Source organism: Puma concolor, chromosome A3 (assembly GCF_028749965.1).
Source record: "Puma concolor isolate L17-30 chromosome A3, mPumCon1.1.hap2, whole genome shotgun sequence".
Classification (NCBI taxonomy): Eukaryota; Metazoa; Chordata; class Mammalia; order Carnivora; family Felidae; genus Puma; species Puma concolor.
Genome location: NC_141669.1, coordinates 77,823,648 through 77,839,320, shown reverse-complemented (window position 1 = coordinate 77,839,320; position 15,673 = coordinate 77,823,648). Strand labels below are relative to the sequence as shown.

The 15,673-nt window shown below is 39.9% G+C and overlaps 1 protein-coding gene across 5 annotated transcripts in view; it reads right to left on the bottom strand.

Annotated features, from left to right (window-relative positions):
* Positions 1–6,412, bottom strand: part of THADA (THADA armadillo repeat containing) — a 327,427-nt gene extending 321,015 nt beyond the window's left edge. For all 5 annotated transcript variants that reach the window (XM_086701217.1, XM_086701218.1, XM_086701219.1 and 2 more), the window contains exons 1-4: positions 6,273–6,412; positions 2,990–3,089; positions 2,363–2,457; positions 1,511–1,641 (exon numbers count right to left, since the gene is read on the bottom strand). In XM_086701217.1, the coding sequence (XP_086557343.1) occupies positions 1,511–1,641; positions 2,363–2,457; positions 2,990–3,065 (302 nt within the window). In that variant the 5' untranslated portion in view covers positions 3,066–3,089; positions 6,273–6,412. The remainder of the gene's footprint in view (positions 1–1,510; positions 1,642–2,362; positions 2,458–2,989; positions 3,090–6,272) is intronic.
* Positions 6,413–15,673: the final 9,261 nt, after the last annotated feature.

The window sequence follows — 15,673 nt, the reverse complement described above, 5'->3', positions numbered from 1 at the left end:
TAATTTAACCTTAAAAAGGAAGAAAATCCTGCCACATGCTACAACATGGATGAACCTTGAGAATATTATGCTAAGTAAAATAAGCCAATCAAAAAGGGACAGACACAAATATTCCACTTATTTGAGGTAACTAAAGCAATCAAATTCATAGAAACAACTGTGGTAGCTAGAGGGTAGGGAGAAGGAAAATGGGGATTTGCTGTTTAATGGGTATAGATTTTCAGTTTTGCAAGATGAAAAAGCTCCAGAGATCCACTGCACAACAATGTAAATATACTTAATACTCAAAAATGGTTAAGACGGCAAATTTTATGTTATGTGTTTTTTAACACAATTTTTAAAAAAGAATAAGGACTACACCGATACGAAAATATCGCTATGACATTCCTTTTTTTTTTAAAGTTTATTTATTTATTTTTGAGAGAGAGACAGAGAGAGCAAGCAGGGGAGGGGCAGAGAGACAGAGAGAGAGAGAGAGAGAGAGAGAACCCCAAGCAGGCCCTGCATTGTCAGCACAGAGCCCAATGTGTGGCTCGAACTCACAAACTGTGAGATCATGACCTGAGCTGAAACCAAGAGTTGGGCGCTTAACCGACTGAGCCATCCAGGCACCCCTCTAAGACATTCTTTAGTGAAAAAACAAGCTACAGAGCAATAAGTAGAGTATAATCACATTTATGTAAAAAAAAAAATGAAAACTAAAATAAAATACAATATACATATTAAACCCAAAGGAAAGGTCTAAAGAGATAGATACCAAAATGTGAAGCGATGACCTTTACTAAAGAAAGTAAGATACGGGTGGCTGGATGGCTCAGTCAGTTGTACCAGACTCTCAGTTTCAGCTCAGGTCATGATCTCCCGGTTCATGGGATGGAGCCCCACATCAGGCTCTGTGCTGACAGTGTGGAGCCTGCTTGGGATTCTCTCTCGCCTACTCTCTGCTCCTCCTCAGCTTGGCTTGCACACACACATGCCCCTCTCTCCCTCAAAAATAAATAAACTTAAAAAAAAAAAAAAAAGGTAAAGTAAGATAGGCCAGAAAGAGGGAAATATTTATGTTATTTTTTTCATTATGTAATATTTCATTATGTAATATTTTTCATTTTGTTCACTTCTGTATTGCTTAAAGTCTTTACATTAAGCATATATTTCTATATTACCTGTGTAATTAAAAATATGCTTAAACCAAGAACAAATGGGAAAAATCAAGGAAAAATAGCAGGATGACAGTTTAAACTTAACCAAGAATTGCATTAATATAAATGGACTAAACCAAGCGTCTGTAAACTCAAGCCTAGAGCCTGTTTTATTAAGGTCTTTGACCTAAAAAGCCTTTTTACATTTTATAAAAGTTGTAATACATACACAAAACAGAGACCATACAAATGAAATTGCTAGTAACATATTTCAGTTCAGTTTTACCAAACCAGGAGAACTTTAAATACTGGTTACTTTTGCTCAGATTGAACATTTATGATGGTTAACTTCCTTTCCTTTTTGTCCTTACCTTGCCAAGACTTTCTTCAAGGGATTCTTTAGACTCAAAGAGAGATAAATTCCTGCTAAGATATCCAAACAACTTCGAATACTGGGATCACATGTGCCATTTTTATCTGCCTTCTCCAGTAAAGGCACAATCTACAATCCAAAAAATTCAAAGTCATGGTACTTTTGTCTAATATCAAGTATATATAGCAAAGTAACAGTTTCAAACACTCTTTTAAGTCTCAATGTAATGTGAAATATTTCCTACCCTATATTGTTAAGGATACTGATTTAAACACTGATTTTAGTACTTTTTAACTTTTTAACCCATACCCCCAGCTCCCATTTTACTCTCCAGACCCACCTCTATTAAGAATTAGACTTGTTAATGGTTCAAGTTATAGGAATTCTGTGGCACTACTGAAAAAGCAAAAATATATATAATTGCTTTCCAAAAAAAATTATGCAAGTTCAAATGGTAAATCCTAATACTGAAACACTTACTGGTAAGGACAGTCTTTATATTTTATATTAACTTTTTAATGTGTCTGCTAAAAAGTTTTAAAGATTCAGATCAATATTCAGAATAATATTTTTAAATTTATCTCCACAAAAAAGTATGCACAATTGTCTCAATGTCCCATCTATTTACAGCTCCAATGGCAGTGGAAGCCTGAATATGGCTTCTATTGATACCCTGAGTAAAACGAGATTATACAATGAACAGAAAAGGAAAAAAAAAAAAAATCTATTTTTTAATGATACATTGATATTAAAAATCGAGAGCCAAAAACTGTCAGTTAATTTTAAAAGTTCATAATAGCATGATATGATATTCTTCAAGATGCATCAATGAATATCAACTCAGTCTTACCTGTTTAACACAATGGATTTGTGACACTCCATCTGTGAGTTGTACACAATGTAACAGCAAAGAAGCTAGATTCTTTCCTTCCACATCAGCCAAAGCTAGATAACACACATACAAAAACATTTCAAGGATTTAACAATATATGCAAATAAGTTTACCTTTGCTACGCATTATGCAAAATCTAAGTATTTAAAAAAATTTTTTTTTCAACGTTTATTTATTTTTGGGACAGAGAGAGACAGAGCATGAACGGGGGAGGGGCAGAGAGAGAGGGAGACACAGAATCGGAAACAGGCTCCAGGCTCTGAGCCATCAGCCCAGAGCCCGACACGGGACTCGAACTCACGGACCGCGAGATCGTGACCTGGCTGAAGTCGGACGCTTAACCGACTGCGCCAACCAGGCGCCCCGCAAAATCTAAGTATTTATAAACCAAACCAAAACAAAAGCAGGTCGAACTTCATCTGAAGACAAAATTTTTAGGAAATCATTTTACATGCAAAACTGAATGTAAGGAACATGGAAAAATTGAACAGAAAGAGTCTGAACATTATGTGATATTGAGTCTTGACATAAAAATACTCTGCAACCCAGAAAAGAAATAAACAAATGAGGTCAGAAATCACTTACAATGCAAAGTTTCAAGGTCTTGATGGCAAATGGTCAGTGCGGTCACTTGCATTTCTTTCTTCTTCTTTATGCCCATTTTAAATAGAATTAATAGTAGACACTGTGAAAAAGAAGAATTTAAAGCATTGTCTAATTCAGGATTTCTGAACTCAGCACTATTGGCATTTTGGACCAGAAACTTTTTGGCTACTTTTTGGGTGTCTATGTATTGTAGGATGTTTAACACGTTCCTCGCCTCTACCCATTAGATGCCAGCAGCATCCCCTCCCCCCAAGTTATTACAATCAAAAACTATCTCCGGGCATTGCCAAATGTCCCATGGAGAGCAGAGTGGCCCCAGGTTGAGAACCACTGATCTAAGGATTTCTGCTTCAAAAAAGAAAAACATTTTTAAGCTCAACAACAGCTTATTATTTTCCAAAGTTACTCCTATTATGACCCAGTCTTTGTATTTTAAAAATACAGCAAACCTTCATTTTAGTAATGACAGCAACAACAACAACAGCATGGTTTTTCCAAAAGTAAACTGGGCTCAACTAACTTCTGTGCCTTCTTGGACATATCAGGAGATGTCATAACACACTGTATCTTGACTTTTGCAGAGTATTTGATAAAGGAAACTTGCATACTATCCTTGTGAGTTTGCTTTTAGTTAACAGAATTTGCTTTTAGTTAAAAAGGTTTTAGTTAACAAGGTCCGTAATGGGTTTGAATAAATGTTCCTAAAGAATACACACATATAGTACCATGACATCTGGGCATCTCTAGGGAAATGCAACACAGGGCTCTTTTCTTAGCACAGTTAGCATGTTTAGCAATGTTTGTGATTCAGACATTGGAGGACATAACATAGAGAATTTGTAAAAGCTACAAAGCTGGAAGGTCATGTTAAATGTTGAAATCAGGATTAAAGTACAGCCCGATAAACTGGAATGAACTTAGCAAGACGAAACAGAAATAAATGTAAAATGCTGCATTTTTTTATTAGAAAAAAACATAAAACATTAATACAAGACAGGGAGACAGCAGCCAAATGTGATTTGAAACAAATCAGTATGTGAGCCAACAGAACAACAGGTCTGCTAAAGACCACTTTATAAGTCAGCCTGATCAAGGGAGTGCATGATCCCTTGCTCACCCCCACAGGTCAGGTGACATGTGGAGCATCACGTAAAGTGCTAGTGGCTATCCCTTAAGTAGCCATAACAAATGATAGAACTTTCAAGGAACTAACAGATTTCTGAAGGGCCTAGAGAGCACCTCCTTCAGAGAACAGCTCAGTTAACCAAAGGTGTTTGGTCTGGAGAAAAGAGGACAGGACAAGTGCCATAAGGCAGCTGCTGTTGCTGGAGGACTGTCAGAAAAAGAGATGTCTTTTGTCTTGCTATAGAATTAGGAAAAGTCAGTGCAAGCTTCAGGGAGGCTGAATCTAGCTCCCTGGATTCAGGGAGAACTCTCCCTGAACTCTCTGGTCTAACTATGGAATGGACTGCCTTTTTAACAGAGAATCGCCCAGCTCTGAAAATATCCAAACAGAAGCAGAATGAACCCTTTGCACCTGAACTCCTGCAATGGCCTCACAACTGGTCTCCTCTCTTCTCCCTTGTTTCTGAAGAGTCCCCTCTTTTTACAGTCTTTTTAAAACTCTCATCAAATCTAATTACTCTCTTGCTTAAAACTTTCCAAGGGCTTCCAATTACACTTAGAATAAAATCTAGCTTCAGACCTTGGCCCTCAAGGCCCTAAGTAATCTGGTACTACCTTCCTCTGCATTTCATCTCAAATCAATCTTCTCTTAACCATCTAAGGGACCTTGCCCTTCCTAATACCTCTGCCTGTTAATGTCTGTTCCACCTGATCTTTGCAAGATCTTAGCACCTCATCTTTCAGGTCTCTTCTCAAATACCACCTCCTGTGAGAAGCCTTCCATGACCACTGTCCCTAAAATGCCACCACTCCTATTCACAGATCATTTCCATTAACTTATTTTCTTCATAGTACTTACTACTACCTGAAATTGCAGTAACTTGGTTATTTGTATATTGTCTGTCTCCCTAGTAATAAATACTATGAAGGCAGCAACTTTAATCTGTTTTATCCACTGTTTTAATCCTCAATTCCTAAAACAGTACCTGGCATATATTCAGTGCTTAATAAATATCTGATGAATAAACGAATTAACTAACAAACACTGTCAGAGATGTTCTAGAAGGGAGGTATGCCTTTAACAACAGAAAAGTGCACCAGCAGATATATTCTATATCTAAATGACAAGTTAGTCCTGACCTTAAAAAAAACTACAGTCCAGGGGCGCCTGGGTGGCTCAGTCGGTTAAGCGTCTGACTTCAGCTCAGGTCACGATCTCGCAGTCCGCGAGTTCGAGACCCGCGTCGGGCTCTGGGCTGATGGCTCAGAGCCTGGAGCTTGCTTCGGATTCTGTGTCTCCCTCTCTCTCTCTGCCCCTCCCCCGTTCATGCTGTGTCTCTCTGTCTCAAAAATAAATAAACGTTAAAAAATTAAAAAAAAAACAAAAAACAAAACTACGGTCCATCTGCAAAGTAAGAAATCAATACAGCAATGGAATGTGAAAAACTACTTAACAGAAAATGGTAATAAAAATAAATACATAATGGCAACAACAAGGGAAGAATTTGGAAATGACATGATTATATCTAGAGGAATAAATGGGGATCACTTCCTAGGAAAGTGACCAATACACAAACTTAAGAAGGGATAGAGACAGATAACTGGGGAGACTATTTTCTGGTGAATGGCGAGTAAGTTTACAGCAGGATTTGATCTTGAAACCCTCAATACTACACAAAAATTGGCTCGGTGCTTATGCGTGCTCAACAGATACCTAAACGTCTGTCCTGATGAACTGGGCCTCCCCAAAAGGGAAAATCCCGTGCCCACCCTATGACACTGCTTCAGTGGCCAGAAGATGCTCGGCAAATTGTAGTCCTAAATCCCACTGGCTGCTTTCCTTTGACGGCTGCTTTCCTCCCATTTACACCGTCTGGTTGACTCCCACATTCTCTGGGTAATTTCCGAACCACGTGGAATCCAGAGAATGACAGATGATCAAAAAAAAGTAGTTAAAGTGCTGTCTCCATGGAGACGTAAGCGACCGGAAATCAGTACCAAAACCCTCAAATTCTCGCGATAGCCCAGGACTGGGGGAATTGGTGCGAATCACCTAGCTGCCCTAGCTAAGTGGCCGAGCAGAGCTCTGAAGAGTCGCGCGCTACCGCGGGTCTGGCAGAATGCCTGGGAGCCAAACCTCGTGCTTGTGAGCGTCTGAGAAGAGTCGCAGCCGTCTAGATGAGTGCCGAAGCTGCTCTGGTTCTACGGTATCTCCGTGGCCCGCAACGTGGTCTGTTGACTACCGGGTAGGGGTGATGGGAGGGAAGCAAGGGGACCTGGACCAGGAGTGATCGCGAGAATTGAATGACTGAGCTCTTCCAATCAGGAGGCTGGAACGGTCGTGATGTCACTGGGAACGGGTGTTGCCCAGTGGATTTGGGTAGACGGCCACTTTGAAAGAATGCGTGGTGCAACCCCTTCTAAGCCAGGGGCGAACTCAGCGGTTTGGAACCCTGTCTGTTTCATTCGCTTTAGGGCAGTCTAGACCTCGAGCACCTGGGAAGCATCTTTGCTTCAATCTGACGTTCCACTCTTCTCCCACACATTTTACCCAGCACAGAGACAGGACGAACTGCCTCCGGGATGTGGAAACCAGCGATTGTAGAGCCTGGGAGATGGTGTCGGGAGAGGGAGGTAGTGAGAGCCGAAGCCACAGTAAGAGTTTGGTTTGGTTTGAGAGAGGGAGACACATAATCCGAAGCAGGCTCCTGGCTTTGAGCTGTCAGCACAGAGCCTGATGCGGGGCTGGCATTCACAGACTGCGAAATCACTACCTGAGCCGAAGTTGGAGGCTTAACCGAATGAGCCACCCAGACGCCCAAGGGTTTTAATTAAAATGAGAAACTCTGAAGTGAGCTAACCTATAACCAAGTGCGTTTGTTCCTGAGTTCAAGCCCGGCATTGGGCTCTGCGCTAACAGTGTGGAGCCTGCTTGGGATTCTCTCTCTCTCCCATTCTCTCTCTGTCCCTCCCCCCTTGTGCTCTCCCCCTCTCTCTCAAAATAAATGAACTTAAAAAAAAAAAGTTTAGGGGTGCCTGGATGGTGTAGTTGGTTGAACTTCCAACTCTTGATTCCAGAAGAAATCCCACAGTTGGTGAGTTTGAGTCCCACATCAGGCTCTGCACTGATGACATGGAGCCTGCTTGGGATTCTCTCTCTCCTTTTCTCTGCCCCTCCCCCGCTTGTGAGCGCGCTCTCTCTCTCCCCCCAAATAAATAAATAAATAAATAAATAAATAAATAAATAATTTTTTTTTTTAAGTTTAAGAAATAAAGAAATAAATAAATAAAATACACCATGAATTTGGGCCATAAACTTCTTTCTAAATAGCTATCTATTTGTAAAAATGTATTCCAAGGGAATTTTTAAATTTGTTTTAATGTTTATTTATTTTTGAGGGACAGAGAATGAGTAGGGAGGGGCAGAGAGAGAGGGAGACACAGAATCTGAAGCAGGCTCCAGGCTCTGAGTTGTCAGCACAGAGCCAGACTCGGAGCTCCAACCCACCAGCAGTGAGATCATGACCTGATCCAAAGTTGGATGCTTAACTGACTGAGCCACCCAGGCGCCCCCCCAAGGGAATTTTTAAAGAATCCATAGTCTTTAGTATGTAAAAGTGTAAAAGAAAACACTTAAATGACATCTTCTTGTAAAAGTGTACTACATAAAATCATGAAAAATAATATATACATGTTTGGTTCAGTGTAGTTTAGCTTTGGAAATATGTACCTGTTGAAGCAGCATTTTCCCCCCAATTAGGGAATGGATTTTTTTATACTTACTTAATGACACATTTTCACACATTTCACACAGATTTTTAAAATCTGTGACATTTGAATGATTAAAATTTGACCTCTGAATACCACAAAAAAGGGCTTTAACTGCCTACTCATTTAATACTTGTTCCTAAACATCTCTATTCAAGCCAAACTTCAGACCAAGCCAAGGTAAGTTTTTCCTGTAAGTATTGTTTTCCTAGACTGAAAAACATAATATGGTCTGTCAGTCAGTTTTATATTCCCAGTACCTCCTAAAAAAACACAATTTATGGTAATCAGCCAGGAATACATGATGATTTACATAATTAAAGAATCCATCATAAGAAGCCTTATGGCACCTGGGTGGCTCAGTCATTAAGTGTTCAACTCTTGATTTCAGCTCAGGTCATGAACTCAGGGTTTGTGAGTTCCAGCCCCACATTGGGCTCACGCTGACAGCACAGAGTCTACTTGGGATTCTCTCTCTGCCCCTCCCCTGCTCTCTCTCTTTCTCTCTCAAAATAAATAAGCTTTTTTTTTTTTTTTTTAAAAAGCCTATTTAATGGTTTCATGCCCATCTAGATGTCATACCTAGAACTATGAGTATGAATATTGTGTTATTTTTTAATATAAGATGAAATCTTGTTACTTGTTAAAAAATATATATATGTTATTTGTTAATGTGTTTGTCCCTGAGTCAACGAAAGAAAGCAGAATTCTTCTGGTATTTATCTTGCTGTGTAATAAGTTACCCCAAAACTTAATGCCTTAAAATACTACTTTTTTTTTTTTTTTTTTTTTTTTAATTTTAGAGAGAGAGAGTGCAAGTGGGCGAGAGGGTCAGAGGGAAAGAGAGACAGAATCTTAGGCAGGCTCCATGCTCAGTGTGGAGCCTGATGTGGGACTCTATCCCATAACCCTGGGATCATGACCTGAGCCGAAATCAAGAGCAGGAAGCTGAGACTGAGCCACCCAGCTGCCCCTAAAACACTACATTTTTACTATCTCACAGTTTCTATGGGTCAGAAATTCAACAGTCATGTATGTGGTTGAGTGCTGCTGGCCAGGAATCTCTCATGAGGTTACAGTCATTGGAAGATTTCGCTGGAGCTGGAGAAACCACTTCCAAGATGACTACACCCAGTGGCTCTGATTGGTAAATGGAGGCCTCAATTCCTTCCATGTGGCTTCTCCCCAGGCTGCTTAAACATCCTTACAACATGGTGGCAGACACCCCCCACCCCCAGGATGAGCGTGAGACAGCAAGGTAGAAGCTTTAATGGCTTTTGTGGCCCAGCCACATGTCAAACATCATTTCAACAATATTTTGTTAGTTACAAAGGTTAGCTCTATTCATGGTGAGAAGGGATTACACTCAAGTGTGAATACCCGGAGGCCAATACGATTGGAGAGTGCCATTTTGGAGGCTACCATAGTACTATTAACACATCTGCAGGGTTTTCCTCAATGCTTAAAATGTACTAACTAAGGAATCACAACTATGGAATGATTTATTTAAGAGTTGTTTGAATAGGATTTCCACAGTACATCTTAAGGACACATTAATGCTCATGTTTTCTTACAAAGTTATTTGCCTTTAATGACATACATTTTCATAGAAGACAGCCACAGAATTTAAACGTGAAACTAGTTTTATTGTGGGTGAGGAACGTTTTAGATGTTCTCCAAACTTTCTCTTTTCAAGCCATGCTGATCTTATCCCTTCCCTACTTGAGAGCACATAGTGTCTTGCCTTCTATGTAATAGTCGTTTCTTTCCCTATATACCAGGCTCTGCTCCAGCCTGAGTGACCTTCTCAATAGTCCTTGAAAGCACGGTTCTTTCCTGTGCTGTTCTGTGCTCTCTGCTGGGAGGGTCTTTCTTACTCCCACCTGAGAAACCAGCACACTTGAAGACCCATCTCAAACGTCACCTCCTCACTGCAACCTGACAAGAAATCCCTGTTCTTCTGCCATACTTAAGATTTTCGTCTCAGTTGTAACATTGTCATTTTGGTAGCACATGCCAGTTATTTGTATGCTTGTCAAACATCCTATGAGTTTATGAACTTTTCCAAGATAGGGACCATCTTTAGATCCCTAGTGCCTAGCCCAGTGCCGAGCCCGCGTAACTCAGCAAATATTTGTTGGGTTAGGGTCAAGTTCTTTACAGCGTTATTGGGCAGTGGTGCTTACTTTACCACTCTGGGGCAGCCAACTACAGAATTGTTTCCACCTGTGAATGAGGAGTTCCGCCAGGATGGATATTCACCAAATTATAGTCACTGGTTTTTTAGGGTAGTGAAATTCAGGAGGCCCTCACTTTCCATGCTATTTTTGCATTGTTTGAATAGGGAATATAGCATTCCTACAGAAAAGTACAAAAAAACAAGTATTTGTGAGGAAGTTTAACTTCCTAGTTTCCTACCTGAAAGTATGTTAGAATAACTTGTCAACTCAGTTTAAGTAATATACTATGAAATATAACATCCAAATAGAAGATTGCTTCGTGAAAATTGCTCAATGCTGTGTGTATGTGTGGTTTGTTTGTTTAGTATTAGTCTGGTTCTGTGAAAAATGTTGGTATTTTGATAAGGATGGCATTAAATCTGTAGATTGCTTCGGGTAGTATGAACATTTTAATAATATTGATTCTTCCAGTCCACAAGCATGGGATATCTTTCTGTTTACTTGTGTCATCTTCAGTCTCTTGCATCATTCTGATAGTTTTCAGAGTACAGGTCTTTCCTTGGTTAAGTTTCTTCCTAGGTATTTTATTATTTTTGGTGAAATTGTAAATGGGATTGTTTTCAATATTGTGTTTTTAAAATTCAGCATTATTGCTGTTTATACCTATTGCATCAAAAAATAAAATCTTTAAAAGAAAACTTAAGTAATTTAAAAAGTAATAAGGAAAAATATTTGTAAATATGGCCTGAAAATATTAGAACAAAAAATTATGTACACGTTTATTATGTTTACAACTTCATAAAAACATAGATACTATGAATAAGGATTGGAAGAGAATGTGTTTTAGGAAAGTAGTTTATCAAGCTGGTGAGACTGAGTGAAATTTTTCTCTTCCTTTTTTCTTCTTAAACTTTCTTTAATGTTGTAACACTGGGCTAATAAACTTTTCTTTTAAGGCCTGTTTTTATAATCACCGGAAAGGTAACATTTTTTACCATTTGAATTATGTTACTATCATTTTATTTTATTTTGTTTTTTTAGATTTGATTTCTAAATAATCTCTATACCCAGTGTAGGGCTTGAACTCATACCCCCAAGATCAAGATGTTACTGTCATTTTATTTTTTTATTATTTTTTTAAATGTTTATTTTTTTTGAGAGAGAGAGAGAAAGGGGGACAGAGGATTTGAAGCATGCTCTGCTCTGACAGCAGAGAGCCTGATGTGGGGCTCGAACTCACAAACTATGAGATTATGACCTGAGCCAAAGTCCGATGCTTAACCAACTGAGCTACCTAGGTGCCCCAAGATATTACTGTCATTTTAAAGAAAGGCAGCAGTTGTGTAGGGCACAGATGGAAAAACATAAAAATTTTTAACATGTAGCACCGTCCTTGATTAAAATGCTTTTGAAAGAAAATAAATGTTTTTCATTCTTATTTTAAAAAGCAATCTCATTTCCCCCACATTATTCTGCCACCCCAAACCAGCCATCATTTGGGAGCCCATGTATGGACTTTATCTAAGAAAGACAAATGAGGGAGATTTGCATCACTTGGTCCTTATGACCATCCCAATTCTCAGCCCTCCCATGGAAGGAACTAGTAGATGCCTACCACTATTTCTTTGGGACATCTGAAATGGAGATGGAAAATGTGGTATAAATTTTAGAGAGTAGGCTTCCACCCTACGGGGTTCTGCAAGGGGAGAAAAGAGTTTGTAAAACATAGTTCTATGTATTAGAAAAGGTGAAGATTGTGTTGAGTTTTTAATACCCATATTTACTAATATTATCCTGACTGCATGTTTTAGGTTTCTGGAGCAGAGCAGATTGCTATTATTTACTTTCAGCCAACAACAGCCACATGGTTCCCCAGTGCCCAAATTCTTATCCCTGGGATGAATCAGAGCTGGTTAAATAAAACTCTACATATGAAGTAATGCATTTTATAGGTGAGGAACCCCCTAAAAATGCATCCGGGCACTTATACAGAAGGGAGAAGCAGTTGTACCTCTCCCCTCTTCTTTAGAGAGTTTCCTTAGAAATGCCATAGGAAGGATCCTGGATTCTTACTCTTAACCTTTAACCTTTTGGAATATAAGTAAATTTCTCCAGGGGAAAGATAAACCTGGTGTCTCCAGCTTTACTACCCAGAGATGCCTCCACAATACAAGTCTCTCGTCCCCTTGAAATGCAAACACAAACACATACACATCCAGGAGGTAAATCTCTGTAATTTACCTCCTGTGGATGTTACAGAGTAAATATTATATGTGTAAATTTTATGTGTGTATGGTAAATCTCTTCTGTATGTGTCACAGAGTTCTCTCATTAATCAGTCATAAATTAACCTTCCAGGGCTTGATTTTAGTCCAAGTCCCCAGTACAGTTTTCTTAGAAAGCCCAAACTGCAAAAACAAAAATATTTTCTCTACTGTTCCACAGATTGGTTAGAACATCCCAAGACTTGCATATCCAAGTTAGTGTGACCTTTCACATTTATGTCAATCTGCTGCAATTGCTAAAATTTCTGAAACTCTTCTTTTATCATTCTTTTGTGTTATTCTGACTACATAAGGAAATCAGCCTTGCTATTTATGGCCTAGCTTTGCTTTTGGCCATTTGATTGAGCACACTCCTTGATCATACCTGCCATATCTTTTTTTTTTTTTTTTAATGTTTATTTATTTTTGAGAGAGAGACAGAGCATGAGTGGGGGAGGGGCAGAGAGAGAGGGAGACACAGAATCTGAAGCAGGCTCCAGGCTTTGAACTGTCAGCACAGAGCCTGACGCGGGGCTCAAACTCACAACCGCCAGATCATGACCTGAGCCGAAGTCGGACGCCCAACCAACTGAGCCACCCAGGCGCCCCCATACCTGCCATATCTTTAAAGTTACTTTTGATGGTTTTGAAAAATCAAATCCAGTTCCAAAGGATAAAGATTTCTATATCATCAGCAATCCTGAAGAGAATGATTTAAAAAGAACATCCAAAAAGATTTCCAAAAATATTATGAGCTATACTAATATTTGAAGAAACAAGTCTATGGCCTCCCAAGGTGATTTCTCTGATAGGGACTATTTTCATTTGGTTAGGTAAGTTTTGGGATATTTTGCTTTTAATTCACATAGCTTTATATAAGGAACAGAGAAAGGTATGTTCTGGTCCTGACTTGATGTCACCAGCACTAATCCTTAACCAAGTGAAGGTAACCTATAAAGTTCACCTCAGTTCTCTCCTACAAGTGAATGGAATATTCTTTTTCCAATATCTACACCATTGCATTCTAGGAGCTGCCATAATACCTTTCCTTTTCCCTGAGGTATGAGCAAGACAGCCACGAGGATAGCTAGCTAATCCAATATTGGTGACTTGGGTTGAATGTATATAGATATCAGGGAGCCAAGAATTCCAGTGGCAATAATACCAAGTGGGCATGAGCAACCAGTCCGGCTGTCCATTCACAGGAGGCTCTCAGCCAGTGCCTGAGTGTGTAGGGAAAAGGGTCTGACCACTGGGGTGAAGAGTGTGCCAAATGAACGGTAGGCAGGGCTTCAGGGCAGAAGTGGAGGCTCATAAAGCAGTAGCCCAGTGGCAGTAAAGACAGTGCTTCCTCAGTAGACAGGCAGGGGGATCCAGAACTCACTCCTAACAGCCAGGCTATCAGTCTATCTCAAATCCAAGTGTGGTCCAGCCACAAAAGGAAAGAACTAGATCTGAACTTCCCAAATGATGTGCTTAGCAGACTGATGGTATTGCAAATGGTCAAGGTTACACCAAGATCAGGATCCCTCAGCCTTCAGGTCAGCCAGGCCATAGCTAGGGACCCCTACACATACTTGTCCATTTACCCCCGAGTGCTACTCCATATTCTTATTTTCCGTGTCTGTGATGAGAAGCCCTGGACAAGTTCTTTCAGCCTTGACGACAGGAGCTGACCAGTTTGGGGTTATTTTTTGGAGATACAAAGTTTAATAACCTGAATACTCTTCCTCAATTGCTGTACTTGTGAGCCATAGACATGAAAGGTACCTAAGTGGATTTAAAAGATGATTAGGAGGCCTGATCCACAGAATTCAGGAACTAGTTGAATGCAGGCAATAAGTGAAAGGCAAGAGGATGGTTTCTAGGTTTCTGGTTTGAGTGAAGACACATATCATCTTGGGCCTTAGCAGCACTGAACTGAGAGCCAGTGGAATAGCTGCTTTGGTCATTTTTGGGTTTGAGTTAAAGTAGTTAACATTCTTGCCCCTTTCAGACAAAGCTTGATTCACTTCTGTGGGCACTTCTGGAAAAAGGCTACAAAATAGGGACATTCACCTTTATTTTAAAATAATACACAGGGGCACCTGGGTGGCTTAGTCAGTTAAGCGTCCAACTTCAGCTCAGGTTATGATCTCCTGGTTCGTAAGTTCGAGCCCCATGTTGGGCTCTGTGCTGACTGCGCACACAGAGCCTGGTGCCTGCTTTGGTTTCTGTGTCCCCCTCTCTCTCTCTGCCCCTCCCCTGCTCATGCTCTCTCTCTCTCTCTCAAAAATAAACATTAAAAACTTTTAAATAATACACAAAATAGTACATAAAAAATAATACAGTCAAACCTTGGATTGTGAGTAACTTGTTCTGCGAGGGTTCTGCAAGATTAGCAAACATTTCTAATAAATTTTAACTTGATAAACGAGTGATGTCTTGCAATACGAGTAGTACATGATACCGAATGTCACATGATCACAACTGAGCCAGTGATCTCCCCCCCTCCCCCCCCCCCCCCCCCGTCTCTCTGGGATTGTGGGTGATCATCTGCCATGCTCGGATGCTCAGTCTCAGGTTGTGGTGTTTGGCAGAAATCTGTGATTTTTTAGAATGTTGGAAGGTGCCCACAACTGGCACTAGTGTATTTTTTGTCACTTTAAAGTACCTACAGACAGTCCTTTGCTCATCCATACAAGAGTAAGCTTAGGAATGCTTTGCTTCATTCTAGGTCTGGCTGTCTGCCAGATATAGATCCTTTCCTCTACTGCCTTATTGCCAGTTACACTAAATACAGTAGATGACAAGAGTTTATTAATACTGTACTGTAGCCAACATTGTGTGAACATATACAATGGCCCCCATGCAGAAGAAGGTTGAAAAGAAAGGGGTGAGAAGGAGATGATTACGGTGGAAGTTAAGAAGGAAATCACTGAGAAGTGTGAACAAAGTATGCAAGTGGCTGAAATTGCAAGATTTTATAAGAAGTCTACATCTGCATCTCTTATGCAGAGGAGGAGAAATCGGTGGAGGAATCCCTCATTTCAAATGATTAGGGAGATGTGTACAATGTGGGAAACAATGTAAAATTTTGTAGAAAAGCAGCACCCAAATAAAGCTGTAGCAGTGTGAGCAATGATTTTGTTTAACGACAATGCAATGTCACTTTTCCGCAAAATCCTTTAAAAAAGGCAAAAGCAAGTGTCATTGGGTAGGTTCCTTGCTAAAGTTGCACAGAAAGAAAAAGATTCCACTGAGCCAAAAGATAACGGTGATTCTGTTAGTGAAAGTCGTCCTACACAATAACCCTCCTCTCTCTTATCTCCCTCAAACCAGCCACG